This window comes from Macaca mulatta, chromosome 1, assembly GCF_049350105.2.
Source record: "Macaca mulatta isolate MMU2019108-1 chromosome 1, T2T-MMU8v2.0, whole genome shotgun sequence".
Classification (NCBI taxonomy): domain Eukaryota; kingdom Metazoa; phylum Chordata; class Mammalia; order Primates; family Cercopithecidae; genus Macaca; species Macaca mulatta.
This window is the reverse complement of record NC_133406.1, coordinates 112,060,778-112,083,891: the sequence shown is the minus strand read 5'-3', so window position 1 is coordinate 112,083,891 and position 23,114 is coordinate 112,060,778. Positions and strand designations below refer to the sequence as shown.

General features: G+C 51.1%; 1 protein-coding gene across 6 annotated transcripts; it reads right to left on the bottom strand.

Annotated features, from left to right (window-relative positions):
- Positions 1-212: 212 nt before the first annotated feature.
- Positions 213-22,183, bottom strand: PMVK (phosphomevalonate kinase). Of its 6 annotated transcripts, none has more exons than XM_077945010.1 (5): positions 22,097-22,183; positions 8,419-8,482; positions 4,453-4,605; positions 1,813-1,942; positions 213-739 (listed from the first exon to the last, which is right to left on the bottom strand). In XM_077945010.1, exons 3-5 carry the CDS (start codon positions 4,537-4,539, stop codon positions 603-605), a joined length of 354 nt encoding a protein of 117 aa, XP_077801136.1. In that variant the 5' UTR covers positions 4,540-4,605; positions 8,419-8,482; positions 22,097-22,183; the 3' UTR covers positions 213-602. The 6 variants fall into 6 exon arrangements, with proteins under 6 accessions (XP_077801136.1, XP_077801127.1, XP_028684387.1 ...); XM_077945001.1 differs by lacking the exon at positions 22,097-22,183 and adding an exon at positions 12,934-13,257; XM_028828554.2 differs by lacking the exon at positions 22,097-22,183 and adding an exon at positions 13,130-13,257 and having other exon boundaries at positions 1,813-1,981; positions 4,453-4,660.
- Positions 22,184-23,114: the final 931 nt, after the last annotated feature.

Genomic DNA, 23,114 nt, shown 5'->3' with positions numbered 1-23,114 from the left:
GAGGGTAAGGCCCTCAACCCAATCCCACCTCCAACATAAACAGGCCTATTGCCTGTGAGGTGCAGCATAGGTCAACCTGTGCAGGATACATTCTAGCCAGGTGGGAGGTGGAACAGGGACCCCCTCCCAGCCACCATGACACCCTAAGGCCTTCTAAACCCCACCCAAGCCAGGCTGGCATCAGGGAAATGAGAGATAAGCAGCTCTGAGAGTGTGCTCCAAAGAGGTTTATTAGTAAACACACTGGGGAGCCCTGGGTTCTTTCCCAGAACAAGGGGCTGAGAACATCCAGTCAGGGTGCCAGGCTGCCACAGGCTGAGGGGACTGGCGCTGGGGAGACAGCAGGGTTTCTCCTTCAAGCACAGCCAAGTCACCCTCCTTTGCCCTTGGAGTCTCCTCCTGAAGAGCATGGCTGTCTTCCCCATGGAGAAAATGAGGTCTCCAGACGTTTCCTGCTTTGCCCAACATCCACCAACCCCTTCAGAATCTAGACTCCCCTCTGTCTGTTCCTCACCTTGGCCAGGATCAGGGGACCCCTCATCTTGCAGAGTCAGCCCCACCCCCACCGCAGCAGGCCCCAGCTGACTCCTAGAACCTAGCGACTACAGTCTGGAGCGGATAAATTCTATCAGGTTCTCCAACTGCTCCTCCAGGCGCTGTTCATCTCCATGGTTCTCGATGACCCAGTCAAAGCCCCCAAAGTTGTCCAGGCCACATTCTGACTCAGCGTCGTCCACCCCTGTGAAGGAAGCATGGCAAGGTCAGGCCCCAGCCCTCCAGACAGACACCAGTCTTCAAGGCCTGCTAGCCCCAGCTGGAGTGGGCCCTCCCGGCCTCTCCTCTGCTACCCCAGAGCTAAGGACTACCCACCCAGAAGGCACTTCCCTACCCCTGAAACACTACGATGGCAGGTTCAGCAGCCCACAGCCACCTGGGCCCCCCAGCTGATCCCTCCTGACTTAATTCTTACTTGCTACTGCCTACAGAGGGTGAATCCGGACATCTAAAACCACACACAACTGTGTTTTCATTTTCTGTCAAGGTGGTTGTGTCCTTTTCTATCCCTAAATCTGTCCAATTCAGTCCCCTCAGGAGGCAGCATGTGCCAGAGTTAGAAGCAGAGGGTCAGGAGGCCAGCTCCTCCTCTCACTCTTTGTGATCCTGGGAAAGAGACTTAACCTTTCAGGCCAGGGCCTCATCAGACCACGGGTAAACTAATAACAGCATCTACCTGCTGAATCTGTTTTGATGGTACAGTGAGACAGTGCATGTAAAATGCTTAGCACAGGCCTGGACCATGTGAGTGCCCCAGAAATGAGTAGCATTAGCAGTGGTCATACCCATTGGATCTGAACTGCTCCAAGTCACAGTGATCTAGGGCAGGAAGGAAGCCTGAGTTGTGTTTCAGAAGCCCACAGAGTGGGTCCTGGGCTTGCACCATTGAAGCTCCCAGCAGAACTTCCTCTCCACTACTAACTTCTAACTCCACTACTGTGTTAAAAAGAAGTGAGCTTTGTCAGGTTTGCCCTTGACCACTGTCAGCCCCTACAGGGCTGGAAAGCAAAGGTGAAGAACCATGGGGGTGGGTCCCAGCCAGACTACCAAAGCAGCCCACTGGCCATGAGAAGATAGCCTAGGTTAAACCAAGAGAACCTTGACCCCCAGGACCTCCTCCACCATGCTACTCCCTAATCAGGAGGCCTCAGATTCTCCTTTATCATCCCTCACTCACTTTCCCCAGGCCTGCCAGGGAGACAAACCACAGGGTGGGTAGCCTGTGTCCTCCTGTGCCCTACACATGGAGTGGCTCACCTGGCGTGAACACCCAGCCCCGCTGCTGTCGGCTCTGCTCCAACGCTACAACGCGGACAGTCTGCGTCATGGCCCCATAGGCCTCCCGAAACCACTGGATGTCAGACACTCTCCGTGTGTCACTCACCAACTGCAGGGGAGGGACACAGGTGACCAACAGGACAGGATGCTAGAAGAGAGGGGAGGTGGGGGACTCCAGAACCCAGGGCAGTGTGGGGTGTGGCTCTACCCCACATCTTCATGAGCAAGTCAGCAGCTAGACTCACTATTCACGGATTCACTCATTCATTGAACATACGCCACTGAGTGCTGACTACATGTCAGGCAGTGCTGCTGACAGGTTCATTCATCCAATTAAGCAAGTATTATAGCAAGTACCTACTGTGTGCTAGGCACTGTGCTAGGTGCTAAGACTAGAGTGGTAAGCAAAACAGACCCTGTGCCCGCCCTCTCAGAGCTTACAGTCTAGTGGGAGACACTGAACAGATGTTTAGTGATCAAATAACCGTGTGATTAAAGTGTATGTCAACAAGTGTCTCAACCTCAACACGGCTGAAACTCAACTCCTGATTTCCTCTCCAATCCTGTTCCTCCCAACCTTCCCTGTCTTAGAAAATGGTAATTCTATATTTGTCCACCTGCTCAGAACAAAATCCTTGGTATAGTCTCCCACACCCCACAGCCAACCCATGGGCAAATCCTGTTGGTTTTCTCTTCAAAATACATGCAAAATCGACTCCTTATTTCCACTCTACCTTCACTCCCCTCTGCGCCCCAACCATAGTCATTTTGTCTGTTACAGAAAGGTCCTGGCCAGGCGTGGTGGCTCACGCCTATAATCCCAGCACCTTGGGAGGCCGAGGTGGGTGGATCACTTGAGGTCAGGAGTTTGAATTTTGCCATATGGAAAAACCCCGTCTCAACTAAAAATACACAAAAATTAGTTGGGCATGATGGCACATGCCTGTAATCCCAGCTACTCAAGAGGCTGAGACATGAGAATCGCTTAAACCCATGAGGCATAGGGTACAGTGAGCCGAGATCGCGTCACTGCACTCCAGCCTGGGTGATGGAGTGAGACTGTCTCAAAAAAAAAAGAAAAAAAAAATACTCCACCCGGTCCCTGTGCTTCTGCTCCCATCTTCCCCACAGCAGCTAGGGCCAGCCTTCTCAATCTTAAATCAGATCATGTCTCTCCTCTGCTAAGAACCCTGTAGTGACTCCCCATCTCACTCAGAATAAAATCCCAGCTCTCCCAAAGGTCCTCCCTGGGAAGTCCGACCTGACCTCCCACCACTCACCCTCACCCACTCTGGCCACCTGGCTTGTCCTCAGACACACCAGGCACACTCACCACTCAAGCCTCTGCACTTCCTCCTCTCTCTGGAAAGCTACTTCCCCAAATATCCATTCAGTTATCCCTTATTTCCTTCAGGTCTTCCTCAAACATCATCATATCAGTGTGGCCTTCCCAGGCACCCTTAATAAAACATCAGCACTTCCCTATCTCTCCTCATATCCTAGGCCTACTTTATTTTACTCCTTAGTATTTACCTCCGCCTGATATATTCTGTATTTATTCTGTGCCTATCTCCCCACCACCCTCAGCTGTAATGTAAGCTCCCTGAAGGAAGAGACTTCATTGCATTTTTGCACCAATATACCTGGCAGAAGTGGATACTCAATATTCACTGGCAGAATGAATGAGGAAGAAAAGGGTAGGGTGATATAGGAGCACCTGCCAGGGAGCACCAGTTAAGACTTGAATATTATGGAAGGCTTCCCTGTGGAGGTGTCATGTAAACTGAGCTGAAGCTAACCAGGGAAAGAGAGAAAGAAAGGGCAGTCCAGACAGGTGGATGGGCATGTGCAAAGGCCCTGAGTCCAGAAGGAGTTCGACTGACTTGAGGACCAAGGCGGCCAGTGTTGCTGCAGCTCAAGGAGTAAGGAGGCTAAAAAGGTAGCAGAAACTGGATCACACAAGGCCCAGAAGTTCATGTGAAGGACTTTCATTTTGTTCATGAGAACAACGGGAAGCCACCAAAGTATTCTAAACAGAACATGAGAACGAGAAGCCACCAAAGTATTCTAAACAGAAGAGTGACGTCACTTGGTTCATGTTTTTAAAAGGTCAGTCTGGGCTGCACGCAGTGGCTCACATCTGTAATCCCAGCATTTTGGGAGGCTGAGGTGGGTGGATCACCTGAGGTCAAAAGTTCGAGACCAGCATGACCAACATGGTGAAAACCCATCTCTACTAAAAATACAAAAAAAACTGCAATCCCAGCTGCTTGGGAGGCTGAGGCAGAAGAATCACTTGAACCCAGGAGGCGGAGGCTGCAATGAGCCAAGATTGCGCCACTGCACTCCAGCCTGGGCGACAAGAGTGAGACTCCATCTCAAAAATAAATAAATAAATAAATAAATATATAATAAAATGTCGGTCTGGCTGCTGTGTAATGAATAGAACACAGACGGCAAGAGCCACAGCTACAGACCAGTGTGGAGGCTACTGCAATTGTCCAGGCCAGAAATGGTGGGGGCTTGGGCCAGGACGGTGGCAGTGGAGACAGAGAGAGATAGACACAGCAAAGAGCTCGGGAAACAGGTGTTCTTCATGCTGCCATGGAGCCCTCTTACCCAGATGGGCTGAGAGATGCCCTCCACAATCTTCCTGCAAAAGAAGCCTGGGTCAGCCTGGCGTTTCTCCTCTCCCCAGCGGATCATGTCCTTCCGAAAGGCCTCCTTGTAGGTGCTGGCGTCCAGGAGTCTCTGGAAGTTCAAGCCATGCTCCTGCCCAAAGGACATTATGTCTATGTCACCAGCCTTTCAACCTCAGTGGTCTCTCCTAAAACAGCAGAAGAGCCATCCCTCACCCTCACCTGCCTCTCCCAAGGCTGATGCAAGGATTAATGAGGTTTCAGCCAGAACAAAGGTCTGCAAGGGAAAGAACCCCAGCAACTAAGAAATCCCGATCACTGGTAGACAGAAGAAAGGTCTGGGGATAATCCAGAAATTGTTTCAATTTGTCTTTGAAATGTGTGACGTGGTTTCTCTTTTGCAAGTTTTACCTTCCCAATTATTTCTGGCTTAAAGTAATCCTGAAATTAGTTTGCATCCCCTGGGCAAAGGTTTAGCCTTCAACTAAAGTGGGAAATCTGAGGGGGAAAAAAAACTCCTGCACTCCATGTCCTCCCACTAGCATTGTTTGCCCCCATCCCAAATCCCACGGAGATTGTGTCTCCTTCCTCTCCCCCTTATCCCTTCCCATCCCCAAATTCCTGGCGCCTTTGCTGAAACAGCAACACTCCATTTAGCTGTGGGCACTTATGTGCAAGGCTTCCCACACCCAGAGGACCCCCCAGGCAGGAGAGGCTACTCTGACCACCTGGGGAGCTCCTTTCTCCCCCCTCAAGCAGAGGGGTCCATCTAAAGGGATCCAGGATAGGAGGGGTCTGAGAAGCATCACCCAGTTCAGGTTCTGGCTCCTCCATGAGCTCACTGCAGCAAGACCTTCTCCCCTCAGGCTCTCAATTTCTTGATCACCCACCTGCTCCCCTTGCTGCAAGAGGAGGTCAGTAGCCACCTCCTGCTCCTGAACTGGTTTCCCTCCAGGAATATCGTGGTCTGCTTGTCGTTTATATTTCCCCTTGTGACTTAGGAAATCAATGCATGAACATTTCATTTTGGTTTTGCTTTTTAATGGGAGTGGGGGATAGAGTGGTGCTGGACTTCCACAGAGCAAGGGCAGTCTGGCCTATCAGAATCTTCCATGGAGGTTTTAAAAATGCAAATTGGGGCCGGGCGCGGTGGCTCACGCCTGTAATCCCAGCACTTTGGGAGGCCAAGGCGAGGGGATCATGAGGTCAGAAGATAGAGACTATCCTGGCTAACACGGTGAAACCCTGTCTCCACCAAAAATACAAAAAAATTAGCTAGGCGTGGTGGCGGGTGCCTGTAGTCCCAGCTACTCAGGAGGCTGAGGCAGGAGAATGGCATGAACCCAGGAGGCAGAGCTTGCAGTGAGCTGAGATCGCGCCACTGCACTCCAGCCTGAGCAACAGAGTGAGACTCCAACTCAAAAAAAAAAGCAAATTGGCCAGGCGTGGTGGCTCACGCCTGTAATCCCAGCACTCTGGGAGGCCGAAGTGGGCAGATCACAAGGTCAGCAGTTCGAGACCAGCCTGACCAATATGGTGAAACCATGTCTCTACTAAAAATACAAAAAAATTACTCTGGCGTGATGGCGCATGGCTATAATCCCAGCTACTCAGGAAGCTAAAGCAGTAGAAGTGCTTGAACCCAGGAGGTGGATGTTGCAGTGAGCCAAGATCGCGCCACTGCACTCCAGCCTGGGTGACAGAGCAAGACTCCATCTCAAATAAATAAATTAAATAAATAAATAAATAAAAATGCAAACTCCTGCTCCTTCCTCCTCCCGCCCCCACCCAACCCCACCAGTCTGACTCAGAAGGACAGAAGCAAGACCTGTCTGGGAATTTTGGAAGATCGGTTTTGAAAGTGATCCTGGGAGGCCTTTGGAAGTGCCTAGGCCCCACTAGGGAAGGCTCAGTGCCTTTCCCTTCACCCCTTCCTTCCTCCCATCTCCCCACCACCAACCCACCACCCCGCAGAGTCACTTCCAGTCTGTCTCCTGGATGCAAAGAAATTCTGTGTCCAGTTTCATTTGGGAAAGAATCCTGCTTAAAATTTTTGTAAACCAGGCCAGGCAAAGTAGCTCGCACCCAAATCCTAGCACTTTGGGAGGCCACAGTGGGAGGATCGCTTGAGCCCAGGAGTTGGAGACCAGCTTGGGCAACATAATGAGACTCCCATCTCTACAAAAAAAAAAAAAATTTAAACTTAGCTAGTCATAGTGGCATGCACCTGTATTCCTAGCTACTTGGGAAGCTGAAGTGGGAGGATCACTTGAGTCCAGGAGGTCAAGGCTGCAGTGAGCCATTATGCGCCACTGCACTCCAGCCTGCACTACAGAGCAAGACCTTGTCTCAAAAGGAAAAAAAATTAAATGACTTAATTTAGTTATTCTTACAATTCCTCAGGCTGCCACCCTATGAATGGGTCTGTTCAGCTGGTGAGAGATGACCCAATGCTTCCCATGGAGGCAGAGCTGGCACACAGAAGGGGGGACAATTCATTTTATGTGGTTCTGGAGGCCACACTCAGGCCAACGGAGGGGCCAGAGCACATGTCCCAGAAGGGTGCACCTAGAGGCCAAGGGCAAAATGTGGGCAACAAGAGGGCTCTTCACCATGTGGGAGGCTGATCTTGCCTTCCAGGTTCTCTTTCCGAAGTCTAAGATTCTGAGAGTTCCCATTGACTTATTTTTTTTTATTCTACTTTAACGAGCCTATTTATTTTTAACCCACGTGGTTCAAAATTCAAAGATACACATTAATTTACAGTGAAAAATCTCTCTCTCACCCTGTCCCCTCCTTGGGGGCAACCAATGGTACAGTTTCTTTTTTTTTGTTTTTTGTTTTTTGTTTTTTTTTTGAGGCGGAGTCTCCCTCTGTCGCCCAGGTTGGAGTGCAGTGGCGCGATCTTGGCTCACTGCAAGCTCCGCCTCCCGGGTTCACGTCATTCTCCTGCCTCAGCCTCCCGAGTAGCTGGGACTACAGGCGCCCACAACCGCGCCCGGCTAATTTTTTATACTTTTAGTAGAGACGAGGTTTCACCGTGTTAGCCAGGATTGTCTCGATCTCCTGACCTTGTGATCCGCCCGCCTCGGCCTCCCAAAGTGCTGGGATTACAGGCGTGAGCCACAGCTCCCGGCCCAATGGTACAGTTTCTAACGTGTCTTTCCCGCGCAGTGCAGGAACACATCCCAGGCACCTGAAACAGTGCTGAACATGAGACAGGCACCCCGTAAATATTTGTTAAATAGCCGAATATATGAGCAGATACACTTAGAATTCCTTTACAATTCTTGGTCACAAAGTGCCTCTTCAGTTTTAGACAAATGTAACATTCTCTACACACTGTTCTACATCTTGGTATTGGCTTTTTTTTCCCCCACTTAATGATATATTTTGACAACTTATGGGACTAAATTTCTTCTTTGTGTGTTGTTGTTTACTTTAAAAAAATTTTTTTTAAAGAAACAGAGATGAGGTTTCACCGTGTTGGCCAGGCTGGTCTCTAACTCCTGGACTCAAGCAATCCACCTGCCTTGGCCTCCCAAAGTGCTGGGATTACAGGCGTGTGCCACTGTGCTCAGCCTGTACTAAATTTCTAGGAACAAAGTTCCAGGGGCTGTGTCAGGCCAGCTGAGTGAGAGGGTGGTGTGAGGAGGCACAGTCAGGTCCTTACTAACCACACAGAATCAGAGCCACCAACTCGAGTGTCGACAGCCTTTCCTGGGCACACCTTCTTGAACTCACTCTGAAGGGAGGGAGGCTATTAGGAAAGAAATATAAGCTGAAAATGCCCCCACAACGTCCACTCACAGAAAACCAAGAGCTGGCCACCGCCCTGCCAGCAGTGGTGACGAGGATCATGCCAGTGACTCAGGCAGCAGCCACAGCTGCAAAGTCCTGGAGCCGGCCCCGCCCAACACACCGGATGCCACAGAGCACCACCTACCTGAGCATACTGCTCCTTGAGTGGACCCGAGAGCCGCAGAACAGCACAGACATCAGCTCCGAGTCTGAGGGACAGGGAGATCAGAATCCAGTTAGCCTAGAATTTCCAGGAGCTTCCAGGTCCCAGAAAGAGAGTCAAGAGGCCTGTGCTGAAGTCCCATTTCTACTACTGGTATTATGTAACTTTGGTAGGTCTCAGTGTCCCTGATCCTATTTCTTCATCGGAAAATGATGATAATACTTTCTGTTCTGTCTCCCACACAGGATTATTATGAAACTCTAATGAATATAAAAGAGCCCTGAAACTAACAGGTAAAATCTATAAAGTGATAATTACAGTGTGAACACGCATGCAATATTCTGGCTGGATTAGGTTATTGCCCAGACCCTAAACTAATTATCTCACAGCCAGAGGTACCTGTCTCTACTGACTTGGTCACCATAACACATATCATTTATTCATTCACTGGTTGGGCGTGGTGGCTCACACCTGTAATCCCAACACTTTGGGAGGCCAAGGCAGAAGGAATGCTTGAGGCCAGGAGTTCAAGACCAGCCTGGGCAACACAGTAAGACCCAGAGATACTATCTCCACAAAAAAGTTTAAAAATCACCTGAGCATGGCAGCATGTGCCTGTACTCCAAGCTACTCCAGAGGCTGAGGTGGGAGCGTTCCTGAGCCCAGGAGTTCCAGGCTACAGTGAGCCACGATTGTACCACTGTACGCCAGCCTGAGAGACAGAGTGAAACCTTGTCTCAAAAAAATGAACTAAGAAAAGCAAATGTAAAAAAACTGAAACAAAAGCCAGGTGCGGTGGCTCACACCTGTAATCTCAGCACTTTGGAAGGCTGAGGCAGGTGGATCACCTGAGGTCAGGAGTTTGAGACCAGCCTGACTAACATGGTGAAACCCTGTGTCTAAAAGTACAAAATTAGCCGAATATGATGGCGCATGCCTGTAATCCCAGCTGCTTGGGAGGCTGAGGCAGGAGAATCGCTCAAACCCGGGAGGCGGAGATTGCAGTGAGCCGAGAGCCGAGATCGTGCCATTTCACTCCAGCCTGGGCAACAAGAGTGAAACTCCATCTCAAAAAAATAAATTAAATAAATTAAATAAAATAAAAAATAAATAAAAATAACTTATTCATTATTTAATTTACTTAACCAACTTTTTTTTTTTTTTTTTTGAGACAGCATCTTGCTCCGTTGCCCAGGCTGGACAGGCTGGAGTGCAATGGCGCGATCTTGGCTCACTGCAAGGCGATCTCAGCCTCACGAAGTGGTGGGATTACAGAAGTGAGCCACTGCACCTGGCCCTTTTTTTTTTTTTCTCTTTTTTGAGACAGAGTCTCACTCTGTCGCCCAGGCTGGAGTACAGTGGCGCCATCTCGTCTCACCGCAACCTCCACCTCCACCTCCCTGCTTAACCAATGCTTTATTGGGTACCATATTTGGATCTAGGTGATACACATGTGAATGATACATGCTTCCTGTCCTAGCCTCAAGATGCTCACAGATACACTTAATGCACGGGAAGACAAGTGTTTTTTGTTTTTGTTGTTTTTTTGAGACTCACTCTGTAGCCCAGGCTGGGTGCAGTGGCACTACCTCGGGTCACTACAACCTCCACCTCCTGGGTTTAAGCTATTCTCCTACCTCAGCCTCCCAAGTAGCTGAGACTACCGGCCCCCGCCACCACGTCCAGCTAATTTTTGTATTTTTAGTAGAGAAAGGTTTGACCTTGGCCGGGCGCGGTGGCTCAAGCCTGTAATCCCAGCACTTTGGGAGGCCGAGACGGGCGGATCACGAGGTCAGGAGATCGAGACCATCCTGGCTAACACCGTGAAACCCCGTCTCTACTAAAAATACAAAAAACTAGCCGGGCGAGGTGGCAGGCGCCTGTAGTCCCAGCTACTCAGGAGGCTGAGGCAGGAGAATGGCCTAAACCCGGGAGGCGGAGCTTGCAGTGAGCTGAGATCCGGCCACTGCACTCCAGCCCGGGCTACAGAGCAAGACTCCGTCTCAAAAAAAAAAAAAAAAAGGTTTGACCATGTTGGTCAGACTGGTCTTGAACTCCTGAGCTCAAGTGATCCACCTTTCTCAGCCTCCCAAAGTGTTATGATTACAGGTGTGAGCCACCGCGCCCGGCGATAAGTGTTCTTTGTTTTGGATTTTTAAGAGTCAGGGTCGGCCGGGCGCGGTGGCTCAAGCCTGTAATCCCAGCACTTTGGGAGGCCGAGACGGGTGGATCACGAGGTCAGGAGATCGAGACCATCCTGGTGAACACAGTGAAACCCCGTCTCTACTAAAACTACAAAAAACTAGCCGGGCGAGGTGGCGGGCGCCTGTAGTCCCAGCTACTCGGGAGGCTGAGGCAGGAGAATGGAGTGAACCCGGGAGGCGGAGCTTGCAGTGAGCTGAGATCCGGCCACTGCACTCCAGCCTGGGCGACAGAGCGAGACTCCGTCTCAAAAAAAAAAAAAAAAAAAAAAAAAAAGAGTCAGGGTCTTGCTGTCACCCAGGCTAGAGTGCTGTGGTATGATCACAGCTCACTACAATCTTGAACTCCTGAGTTCAGGCAATCCTCCCACCTCAGCCTCCTGAGTATCAGGGATTACTGGCATGCACCACCACACCCAGCTAATTTTTTTATCTTTTGTAGAGATGGGGTCTCACTATGTTGCCCTGGCTGTAAGTGTTCTTATTTTCATGTTTCAGATGAGGAAGCTGAGGTTGTGAAAGGAGGATTGACTTCCCCAAAGCAACACTGTAAGTAGTGAAGCCAGGATTGGTAAAATAAATATAAAAACATTTAGTTCCTGCACCTCTGCTAGGTGCCAATAATTATTCTAAGCCCTTCACGCACATTATCTCCTTTAATCCCTACAACCACCCTATTATTATCCCCATTTTACAAATGACAAAACTGAGACACAGGCCGGTGCAGTGGTTCACGTCTGTAATCCCAGCACTCTGGGAGGCCGAGGCAGGCAGATCACTTGAGGTCAGGAGTTTGAGACTAGCCTGGCCAACATGGTGAAACCTGTCTCTACTAAAAATACAAAAGTTAGCTGGGTGCGGTGGCTCACACCTGTAATCCCAGCTACTCTGGAGGGTGAGACAGGAGAATAGCTTGAACCCAGGAGGCAGAGGTTGCAGTGAGCCGCAACCTGGGTGCGCTCCAGCCTGGGTGACAGAGCAAGACTCCCTCTCAAAAAAAAAACAACTAAGGCACAGAGTGAATGAGAGATGTGTACAAGATCACACACTAATCAACAGGGAGCCACGGTTTGCATCCCAGCAGTCTAATTCCACAGCCTGTGCTTCTGACCACTATTTGACATCAGAGTTTGAAGGTGAGGAGAAATGCAACTTAGGAAAAGGTGGTGAGATACTTAGTGGTGAAAAATTCAGGTGGTGACCTCTGCTCTGGGCTCTCCCACACCTTTGTAGAACCCCTGTGATATCCAAAAGCAGCTTCCTGGTACCCCCACCACACTGGCCTTCAAGAGGAGAGGAGCCCCACTCCAGTTTCTCCCCATCCTCTGCTCTCCTAGCCCAGGTCTCAGCAAAATGCTCCCGCACAGAAGATCTTGCTTTGACAGAAAACACTGTGCAAAAGGTATTATTATTTGGGGAGGCAGTCAGATAAAACAGAAAGAAACCAGTCCTTGGCGCAAGACAAAGCTGAATTTGTTTGGGTTTTTTTTTCTTTTTGTTTCACTTATATATTAATTGCTGAGATGCCCATCATGAACCACAAAACTGAATTTGAATCCTGAATTTGCCACTTACTTTGCGACCGGCAAGGGTTTTTTATTGTTGTTAGCTTTGTACGTTATTTTACTTCGAGACAGGGTCTCAGGCTCTGCTGCACGGACTGGAGGACAATAGCATGATTACAACTCACTGCAGCCCCCAGGCTCAAGCGATCCTCCCACCTCAGCCTCCTGAGTAGCTGGGACTAGAGGTGCTTGCCATCGCACTAGGCTAACTTTTCAATTTTTTTGTAGAGACTAGGGTCTTACTGTATTGCCCAGGCTGGTCTCCAACTACCGGGCTCTCAAGTGATCCTCGCACCTCTGTCACGCATGACCACCACACCCAGCCTGTTTAACTTTTTAAGAACCTCAGTTTCTTCATCTGTGAAATGCAGATGCTAATAATGGCACACAGTACCTAACAAAGAAGTGAAGAGGGTTTTTTTGGTTTTGTTTTTGTTTTTAAGACAGGGCCTTGCTCTGTCGCCCAGGCTGGAGTGCAGTGGCGCGATCTCGCCTTACTGCAACCTCCGCCTCCCTGGCTCAAGCAATTCTTCTGCCTCAAGCTCCCGAAGAGCTGGGACCACAGGCGCGCGCCACCACGCCCAGCTACTTTTTGGATTTTTCGTAGAAGCGGGGTCTCGCCATGTTGCCCAGGCTGGTATCCAACTCCTGGTACATAGAAAGTGCCTTCGTAGGAACCATTATTAATACTTCTTAGACCTGTAGCTGAAGGTCTTTGGAGAGATGGTCACCTGGTTCTTTGAGGCTCCCGTGTGTAGACTGCTGTTTTATGTAATGGTGACATTCCACCTTCCCCAACCCAGTGCTCCTCCTGCCTTGCAAACGGAGGACCCCTACTCCAAAGCTCACTCGGTGACACCCAAAAGCACTCCTCGTGTCACGTGATGCGGAGAGCTCCCCCTTCCACCTTTCCCGCCCCACGGACACCTGCTCTGCAGCGCCTCGGTCACGAAGTCCTTCCCGGATTTCCTCTTGCCGCTGAACAGCAGCACCAGCCGCGGGGCGCCTCCCAGCGGGGCCATGGGCCGCCACGCCTCGCGATGCCTGAAGCTGACACTTCTCCCTACCCCTAAACTCCGGACACCGCGCGGAATGGACGCGGCCACTGAGCGGAGCAGCAACACGGAGCAATCCCGCCCCTCCTCGCCATAGCTGCGAACAGGGCTGACCGTCCGCGACTGTGCGCTCAATTCATGTCCAAACAGATACCAGGAGAAAAGGGTGAGACCCGCGGAGAGAAAGGCGGTTCTTTCACACGGCAGCCTCCCCTCGTGAAGCTCCCCCACCCGAACTCACTTAGAACAGTCCAGCCCCGCCCAGAACCTTTACTCACAGCCGGGACTGCTTAACTGACACCCGGGGAGGAACCGGACGCGACTACCTTCCTCCGAGGGGGGTGGCGTCTGAAATTTCCTAAGGTGAACCCCATGTTCCCTTCCGCGCAGCCCTAAAAACTTTAGGAAAAGAAAATCTCTGGAGCGTGATCACTGGGAGACGTTTTGGAAACTGCCTTTTTGCCTGTGCGTTATAGTGCATGTGCCTCAGCAAATCTGCGGGTGCCCCAGAGTGGGAATGGGTCTTCCTGGGGGTGTAAGGCAGCCCTGACGCCAGCGGCGTGTGTGGTCACGTCATGTCGGGGGAGGAGCGGAATCGCTCACACGATATTTTATTGCCAAGCAGACTTTATAACCCGAGCCGTCACTAAGATGTGGCCCGTTAAGCCCGGCAAGAAACCTTTGGTTGCTTTTCTAGCCGCAGCCTCCGGATCAAAGGTTTTCGGAAGCAAGAGCACTTGAAACGGCGTGGGTGACATCGATAGTAAGGGAGCGTTGAATCCCTTGATGAGATTGCCTGGTTTCATCCGAAGTACGTCTCCCAGCCAGGAGTTTGAGAGGCAGAATAAGAATAATCTGTCCTTTCCCTGAATCCCCGGTTCTGCCTCTGCCCGCAGTAGCTGACGGGTAGCCCCAGCTGAGTACGTGGAGTTGTTTTTGGCTATGACTTGCAGTCCTGCATTTTTCTGAGCATGTCAGAACAGAGCCTGCAACTCATTACTGCCTCCACTAGAGAAAAAGTGTAGTGTGGAGACTTAGGGAGAAACCTTAATTTCCTGAATGAAAAGAGGCACAGGAGAGTGGTCAGATGCAAAAAGAACAGACTTCAGTAGGGTGTGTGTGTGTGTGTGGTTTTTTTGTTTTGTTTTGTTTTGTTTTTTTACAACCCAGAAAGCACTGCACTCATCAACGCACTAGAAGGCAGCACAGAGTGGCTTTTCAGTCCCAGCTTGAACACTTAGCAAGTCACTCTGAGTTTACCACTGATAACGCCCACTTCCCAGGGTTATAATAAGAAAGGAATGAAGAAAATAAATGACAAGGTACAAAAAATACTTTGTAAGTTCTCAAGTATCATCCAGATGTAAGGGTTTGTTATTTATTCCTAGCACTTTGTCATTCAACGCAGAATCAGATTTTCCAGCTCATCTTCAATAAACATGTATTTGGGCCTCCACGGAAAGTGCAAATCTCCTGCTTTACCTGAGTCACATGGAAGGAGTCAGAACTTACTCCCGGAGTCTCTTTCCTCACCTGACCCAATGCACACCCCTTACCTCCCTCCCGGACTCTGAGATCCAGCTGCCTGAATACCTAGTGAGCGATCAGAAAACTTCCCCCAGGCCAGGCACAGTGGCTCACACCTGTAATCCCTGGCCTCCTCCCCCCGCACTTTGGGAGGCAGAGGCGGATCACCTGAGGGCAGGAATTCGAGACCAGCCTGGCCAACATGGCGAAACCCCATCTCTACTAAAAATATAAAAATTAACTGGACGTGGTGGTGGGCGCCTGTAATCCAGCTACTCAGGAGGCTGAGGCACGAGAATCACTGGAACCTGGGAGGAAGAGGTTGCAATAAGCCAAGATTGCACCACTGTGCTCCAGCCTAGACAACAGAGAAAGACTCTGTCTCAAAAAATAAAAATAAAAATAAAAACTTCCCCCAACTAGTTCCCCCAACTAGTCTCAGAAGTCCCCCTCCCCCTGCTGCCTCAACTGAACTCCACTGTCCCTTACCGCAGTCTCAAGTGGTGGCTTTTGTCTCCCAGCCCTCATTCCTCAGCATCCGCTTTGAGTCTGTGGCCTCCCTTCCTCCCCATTTTAATTTCCACACCGTTACTCATCCTGCCTCTTGGAAAACTATGGTTCCTCTAAGGCTCATGCCACCTGCCTGTGCTACCCTTCTGCTTTCCTCAGTACTGGCAGCCCAGCAATCCTGGTGGTTCATTTTCATTTTCTTTTGTTTCTTGATATGGAGATGGGGTTTTGCTATATTGGCCAGGCTAGTCTGGAATTCCTGAGCTCAAGCATCCTCTGGCCTCAGCCTGCCAAAGTGCTGGGATTATAAGTGTAAGCCACTGCACCTGGCCTCATTCTCATTTTCTGAGACTCGGCCACTGGCTCCCAGTCTCCTTTTCTACACAGTTGCTGTCATTATCCTCAGTGACTTCACTGTCATGGCCAGCCCATCCAACACCCCACTGCTCAACCCCTTGACTCTGGCTGTTCAAAGCCTTTTTCCCCCTCTCCTCCTCAGAGGCCAGCTCCTGTGGACACAACCTGGGCTTTGTCATCACCAGAAGCTGCTCAGCCTGCAAATTCACATGCTCATCAACCCAACCCTTCAAGGTCACTTGCTCAAATACTCCCCAAAGTAGCACTTCCCTCCCAAGTCCACTAGCTGGTGGAACTGGTTACGTTATATAATATGCTTGGCCGGGCGCGGTGGCTCAAGCCTGTAATCCCAGCACTTTGGGAGGCCGAGACGGGCGGATCACGAGGTCAGGAGATCGAGACCATCCTGGCTAACACGGAGAAACCCCGTCTCTACTAAAAAAATACAAAAAACTAGCCGGGCGAGGTGGCGGGCGCCTGTAGTCCCAGCTACTCGGGAGGCTGAGGCAGGAGAATGGCGCAAACCCGGGAGGCGGAGCTTGCAGTGAGCTGAGATCCAGCCACTGCACTCCAGCCTGGGCGACAGAGCCAGACTCCGTCTCAAAAAAAAAAAAAAAAAAAAAAAAATAATATGCTCTGCCTGCCTTCCACAACCCAGGGAAAAAAGTTAAATGTGGCTGGGCGTGGTGGCTCATGCCTGTAATCCCAACACTTTGGGAGGCCAAGCAGAGTGGATCACAAGGTCAGGAGATCAAGACCATCCTGGCTAACATGGTGAAACCCTATTTCTACTAAAAATACAAAAAAAAAAAAAATTAGCCAGGCGTGGGTGGGCGACTGTAGTCCTAGCTACACTTGGGAGGCTGAGGCAGGAGAATGGCGTGAACCCAGGAGGTGGAGGTTGCAGTGAGTGGAGATCGCGCCACTGCACTCCAGCCTGGGCAACAGAGCAAGACTCCATCTCCAAAAAAAAAAAAAAAAGTAAATGTGTGGAAATCCTTTGTGAGCTGCAGAGCACTGCACAGATGTGAGGCACTATTTGAAAGCTGGGCACTAGCGAGGGTGAAGCCAGAAAGAGGAGAGGAGCAACACTGTCTGACAAGAGCAGAGACGACTGGGCAAGTGAGTCAGAGAACACGGGGACTCAAATTGGAAGCCAAGGGTGTCTGACACCATGGCCTCATGGAGGGTTCAGGAATATGATGCTTGAGGAAGCCGGTGTTGGCCTCAGACAAAAGAGAGGTACCCCCCAGAGCTCGGGAACACAACTACCCTGAAATCACTCTTCTGCAGAAGGACAGAGCAATGAAAGGTCTACCTCACTGGTGGAGAGGACAGCTTGGAAGTCAAATCTAGGCCTATTTGAAGGAAGCCTGCTCACCGCATTCACACATGCAGGCAGTTTGAGCCGGCAGGGGACCAGCTCATCCAGCTCTGCAGAGCCTAAAAAGGGGCACTCTGCCCGGGTGGAGGAGTCTTGAGCAGGGGGTACCAAGATCAGCCCCCAAAGCCAGCCTGTCCCGTAGTGGAACCACATGCCATCCATCCTGGCTCAGTGACACCACCAATTGCTTTTGCTTCACTTCCCTGCCTCTGAGTCCAGTGTTTCTTCCCATGGTCACTGCCCAGCTCACCCAGGCACTCGCCCGTGCTGGTAACTATCAATGTGGTTTGTGAATCAGTCCTCGTGTGTTTGATGACTGCTGCTGCAGGGGCAACAGAGCCTGGCAGGTAAGGGATGGAATGGGGTGGGGCTTGTAAGGAAACAGCACGACAAGCAAAAAGAAGGGGAGGCAGAGTCTTTGGGGACCTGATTGGAGAGAAGTCGATTCATTTGTTTATTCACTCATTCACACAACATGTATTTAAATATACGAAATGTGTCAGGTATTACTAGAGACACAACAGGGAACAAAACAGAACCTGCTCTCAAAGAGCGTCGTTCTCGCAGGAGACAGGCAAGGACAAGATAGCTTCAAAATGGAGTGTAAGCTTAAAAATTGGAGAGAGAAGGTTGATATAAATTAATACTTGCAGGATGCTCTGCTATCAGCTGTAAATGACTCTAACAATGCATCCTCATGGCATTCCCTTTGCTTGAGACACCTTCCCATCTTCATTGTGTGGAATGAACTCCTTGTATTTCAACATCTAGCTTGTCTTACCTCCTCCAGGGAGCCTTCCCTGACCCCTCCACCCCCCAAGTTAGAATCAGAAACCCATTTTCTGTACTGCTGATACACCCCGTATTTACCCATATCATGGTATCTCATTCTATACTGTAATTATCAGTTTACTCATGTCTCTCTACCCAGGTGGTTAATAGTTTACACTTATTGAGTGCTTACTGTGTGTCAAATCTATTCTCATTTAATCAAAAAAGGAGATTGAGAGACTTGCTTCAAAGTTAGGAGCTGTAACTGGTGGAGCTGGGTCTGTCTGGCTCCAAAGACGGATGTTTTCCAGGCCAAGGCAGCCTCCTGGATGTGCAGACCAGGCCTCCGTTGGCAGTGGGAGCTCCATCCCAGTGTTTCTCCCCACAACACTGTACTGGGCTTTACATGGCTGCTTTTGCATATCCAGTGGTACTGGCCCAGGACCAGAGACAGGATAAGTGCCCCATAAATTACTTATGCATAAATGAATGGGGGGTCTATGGGGGAGGGGTGGGAAGCCATTTCACCCCTGAGGCTAGATGGGCCTTTGTGGGTACCCTCAAGCTTAAGACCTTATAACACCATACCCAGCTCAGGTTCCTGGGGCAGCTCCTAGAGGCCCTTCCTTCCCTCCCATCCCACTCCTCTGCAAGGAGAGCTTCCAGTTCCTCCTGCTGCTGCCCCGCTGTGGCCACCACCAGGCATCTCTGCAGAGGGAGCCACGCGTGAGGTCACTGCTCAGGGACAGGATGAGGAAGAACCTGACTTGTAGCAAGCAGCTCCTCCAGACCACACCTCAGAGCCAAGCTCACAGAGCCATGGACAGGAGGGGAACAGAGGGGGAGGGAAGAAGAACGAGGGGGACTCTTAGCCAGGGGTCAGCAGCCCTGGGCTCTGATCTCCACTCTGTTCCTAGCAAGCTTTGTGAGCTTGGACAAGTCACTTCCCTCCGTTTCCACCTCTGAACAACAAGAGGCAGGACTGATGCTCGCATGGGCCCTTCCAGAACTGACCTTCTCCTACCCATTAGCTGGAGCCAATAAGGTGGCAGCTGGTGGCCAGAGAAGAAATGCCTCCAGGGCCAGGAGCCCAGGAAGCTAAAGTGGGGGTATAGGATGGGGCTCAGGGAGGAGTCAAAGGGAACACAAATGGGAGCTGGGATAGTGCTACTAACCTTCAGCCAGCTGGGGCTGGAGAAGGGGAGGCGTCCTAAGAGTGGCCTAGGGCCAGTCTTCTTCCACTGCCACTGTCTAGCTAGGATGTGACCTTAGGCAAGTCACTTCACCTCTCTCAGTTTCTTTCTTTCTTTTTTTTCCCCCCCCACCAATGGACAGGTCACATCTATCTCAGTTTCTTTATCTGTTAAATAGAGGTACTGGTGGTCTTAACATTCTTCAAAGTCTACTTCTCAGTGAGATAAAAGGTATAGAAGTGCTTTGAAAAGTTAATGACCCACCTAGATGACAGCCATGGCTTGTTTCTTTTCTTTTCTTTTTTTGAGACAGGGTCTCACTCTGTGCCCAGGCTGGAAGTGCAGTGGTAGATCATAAGCTCACTGCAGCCTTGATGTCCTGGGCTCGAGCAATCCTTGCACCTCAGCCAGCCGAGTAGCTGGGACTATAGGTGTGTGCTACCATGCTCAGTTAATTTTTTTTTTATTTTTATTTTTAGTAGAGATAAGGTCTTGTTGTGTTTCCCAGGCTGGTCTCGAACTCCTGGCCTCAAACCCACCTCCCATCTCAGCCTCCCAAAGTGCTGGGATTACAGGCATGAGCCCCAGCGCCCAGTCAGCCTGTTCCTTTGCTGGCCTCATGCCACTTTTTCTGGACTAGTCCTGTCATTCCAGATGAGCAAGCACTGATGGCCAGCCTGTTTGACCCATGGGTGATAGACCTTCCAAAGGGAGCCATCTAGCACTTTCCTCTCCACAGCATGCGGCTTCAGGTGTCTGCCTATCCTGCTCTAGCCAGATGACTTGTCCCTTTGACTTTGAACAGGGCCTCAGTGATGACCTCAGTGGATTTCCCTCCCCTCTGCTGAGTGCCTCCCCTGGGGCTGAGTGAAGGTAAGTGCCCCATGCTGGTGAGAACTCCTGCAAAGGGGCCCTGCTCTGGAGAGGAAGTGGAAGGTTGGGGGAATGGTGAGAATTAGTGGCACCCTTCCCATTTCCTACAGTAGCCTTCCCCTCAGACCTGCAGGCTGCCTGTGGGAGAATTTGCCCCCTCTGTGAACCCTCTAGCTATAGGCTATAATACCCCCACCTTAGGCCTCACCTTTGCCTAGCCTGAAATGCCCTCCCCCATTCTCCCATCTCTGAAATCCTATTATCTTTCAAGATCCAACTCAAAGGCCACCCCCTCCTTCCTCTTCACCCAATTGGCAGACTGCTCCTGGCACCATTAAGAGAGTACTATTAAAATCCTGCTTTGTGTGCAGCTAATCCAATTAGCCTCAGGGCAAGGACTGGGGGCCCCACAGCATCTAGCACAGTGTTGAGACCTAAATGCTAGTTAGCATCTTTTCCCGCCAGCTCCTGCCACGTGGTCGTGGTCGGGGAACCAACACCCTTTCCTCCCATATCAGTAGCTCCCAGAGGCTCCCAGTTTCCCCGTTAGAGGTTAAGTAAAATAAAAATAACTGCTCTCAGTGCCCTGTAGCTTGCAAAGCCTTTTCATGTAGCTTAAGTTGACTCATTTCACCCTGGGGACAGCCTCTGAGAGCAGTGTCTGTGGTCTCCACTTCAATGATGAGAAAGCTGAGCCCTTAAGCAAGGAGAGGCCTCTTGTCCAAGGCCCACAGGTGGGCAGTGGTGGAGACCGACACTCTGGGTTTTCTGACCTCAAATCTTGCTCAGGCCAAAGCTCTGGTTAGAAAAGTTCTGGGCTGGGCCCCCACCTGGCCCAGGAACAGGTGAGCCAGGAACAGGCCCAGCCAGAAGAACAGGTAAGCAGGGAAGGGGTTCACTGTTCTCCATTTGGGAGCGGGCAGTCACCTATCCTGGGTGCCAAAGGTTACCAAAGAGATGTGTGGCCACCTTAAGGGAGGCCTGGGAGAGGTGGGACGGGGAACTCAGATAAGTGCTTAACAAGGGGCTTCTGTGGCTCAGGCAGCTGAGTCGGGGAGGGGAAGAACCTCTTGTCTGATTTAGGCAACAGCCCTCCACACCCCCACCCTGCAACCTGCAGTATCCCTACCAGACCCCTGCTGTGAGCACGTGAAGGGGCCAGGAACATCCGTGGCCCAGAACAAGGCAGGATGAGGAGACATTCCTGCGTCAGGGTAACCCTGGGAGGTTCCCATGGCAACAGCCAGACAGTCCAGTGTGTGTCCCTGGGCCCAGCCGGACAAGGCTGGGAGCCACTCTCAAAAGGAGCATGTGTCTCTGACCTTCCAGAAGCCAATAGGGGTGGTCAGGCTGGGAAATGACGTGACCTACCACCACCTATGACCCACTCACCCTATCTGTCTGCACCGCCTGTCACCCCAGGATGGGTATGAATGCCAGGCAATGGGGAAAGGCTGGGGCCTAGAGGACCTGGGGAGGCAGCAGGAGACGGGGGAGATCCTGGAGGAGGCACAGGACCAGAGAGGGCATGGGTGGCAGAGGCTGGGCTGAGGGCACTGGGAAAAGGGCGGCTAAAGGAGCCTGGGAAGGAGGTGAGGCTGAAGAATGAGAGACAAGGATGGGAGGGGGGAATGCAGACTGGGGACTATCGGGAAATGAGTTTTTGGGACTGGCCAAAGGAAATATAATTTTTCCATTTGAGAGTAGAAGGCCCAAGAAGGCCACCCCCAACTCTAGTGATTCCTCCCAAGGACCCCTGAGCTGAGCTCTCAGGGAAGCAGGCCCTACTTGGGCAAGCTGGGAAAGCTCCCAGAGGGAAAGGCAGAAAGCCAAGTGCTAAAAATGCCAAGTGCTGAAACTGGAAAAGCCCAGCCCAAACCCTGGGAGGCCAAACGGACACGTGGCGGAATCCAGTGAGTCTACCCACAGGCTCCCCCAAGCCCTTCCCAGGCCAGAGCTATCCCCAAGCCCTGTGGGAAAGAGGGAATGCTGTCCCCTGGCTCTAGCCTCACTGGACTCATCTCTATACACTGGACCCATGGTCAGGAGATCATCCGAAGACCTGGACCCTGGGCTCCTCCCCGCTACCAGTGCTGCATGGGTGTGTTAGAGAGAAGGGCCTTGTGGCCTGTGATGAGTGTGAGAATCGCCTCCCAGGGGCATCCCAGAGAGAGGGCGATCAGAGCAGCCAATGTCACTGGCACCCCGGCCCTCCTTAACATACCCCTTGGGTTCGTGGCTCTCTTTTTCTTTCTGATTCAGCAGCTTCAGAAACCTCCAGCTCAGCAAATCTACTTCCTGAGTGGGTAAGGAAGAGGAGGGGGCTTAGGGGAACCTGGCAGCCTCCCTGAGCGTTCGTTATGCAAACGAAGGAAATGAGCCCTAAAAATGAAACTGAGAGGGCCGGGCGCGGTGGCTCATGCCTGTAATCCCAGCACTTTGGGAGGCCAAGGCGGGCGGATCACGAGGTTAGGATATCGAGACCATCCTGATTAACACGGTGAAACCCCGTCTCTACTAAAAACACAAAAAATTAGCCTGGCATGATGGCAGGCACCTGTAGTCCCAGCTACTCGGGAGGTTGAGGCAGGAGAATGGCATGAACCCGGGAGGTAGAGCTTGCAGTGAGCTGAGATCGCGCCACTGCACTCCAGCCTGGGTGACAGAGCGAGACTCCGTCTCAAAAAAAAAAAAAAAAAAAAAGAAAGAAAGAAACCGAGAAGCCCCAAGGGGCCACAGTGAAAGTCACCACCCTCTGGGAACCCAAGTAGGCCAGTTTGCATCCCCTTTCCCAGGCCCAGCCACCTGCCCCAGGACACTGAATCCTACCTACCTTCTAGCCTGAATCTCTCTCTCAGCAACCCAACTTTACCAGGCAGCTGTTCAGGAAGCAAGAATTTTAAGCACCTACAGAAGGTGAGCAACATGAACAGGGTAAAACTAGGCTTCTTCGAGGAGCAGTGGTTCACAGGCCTGGGTACCAAATCCTAAAGCCTCCCCAGCCCATACCACTGATCTTCTGCCTGAAAGGAAGTTCTTCCTTAGATCTAACTGCAGTTCCTCCTGCTGCAGAAAGCAGGTTCCACTGGACTGTAGGCTTCTCTTTTTTAGTTTTTTATTGTTGTTGTTGTTGTTGTTGTTGTTGTTGTTTTGTTTTGAGCCAGAGTCTTGCTCTGTCGCCCAGGCTGGAGTGCAGTGGCACGATCCTGGCTCACTGCAACCTCCGCCTCCCAGGTTCAAGT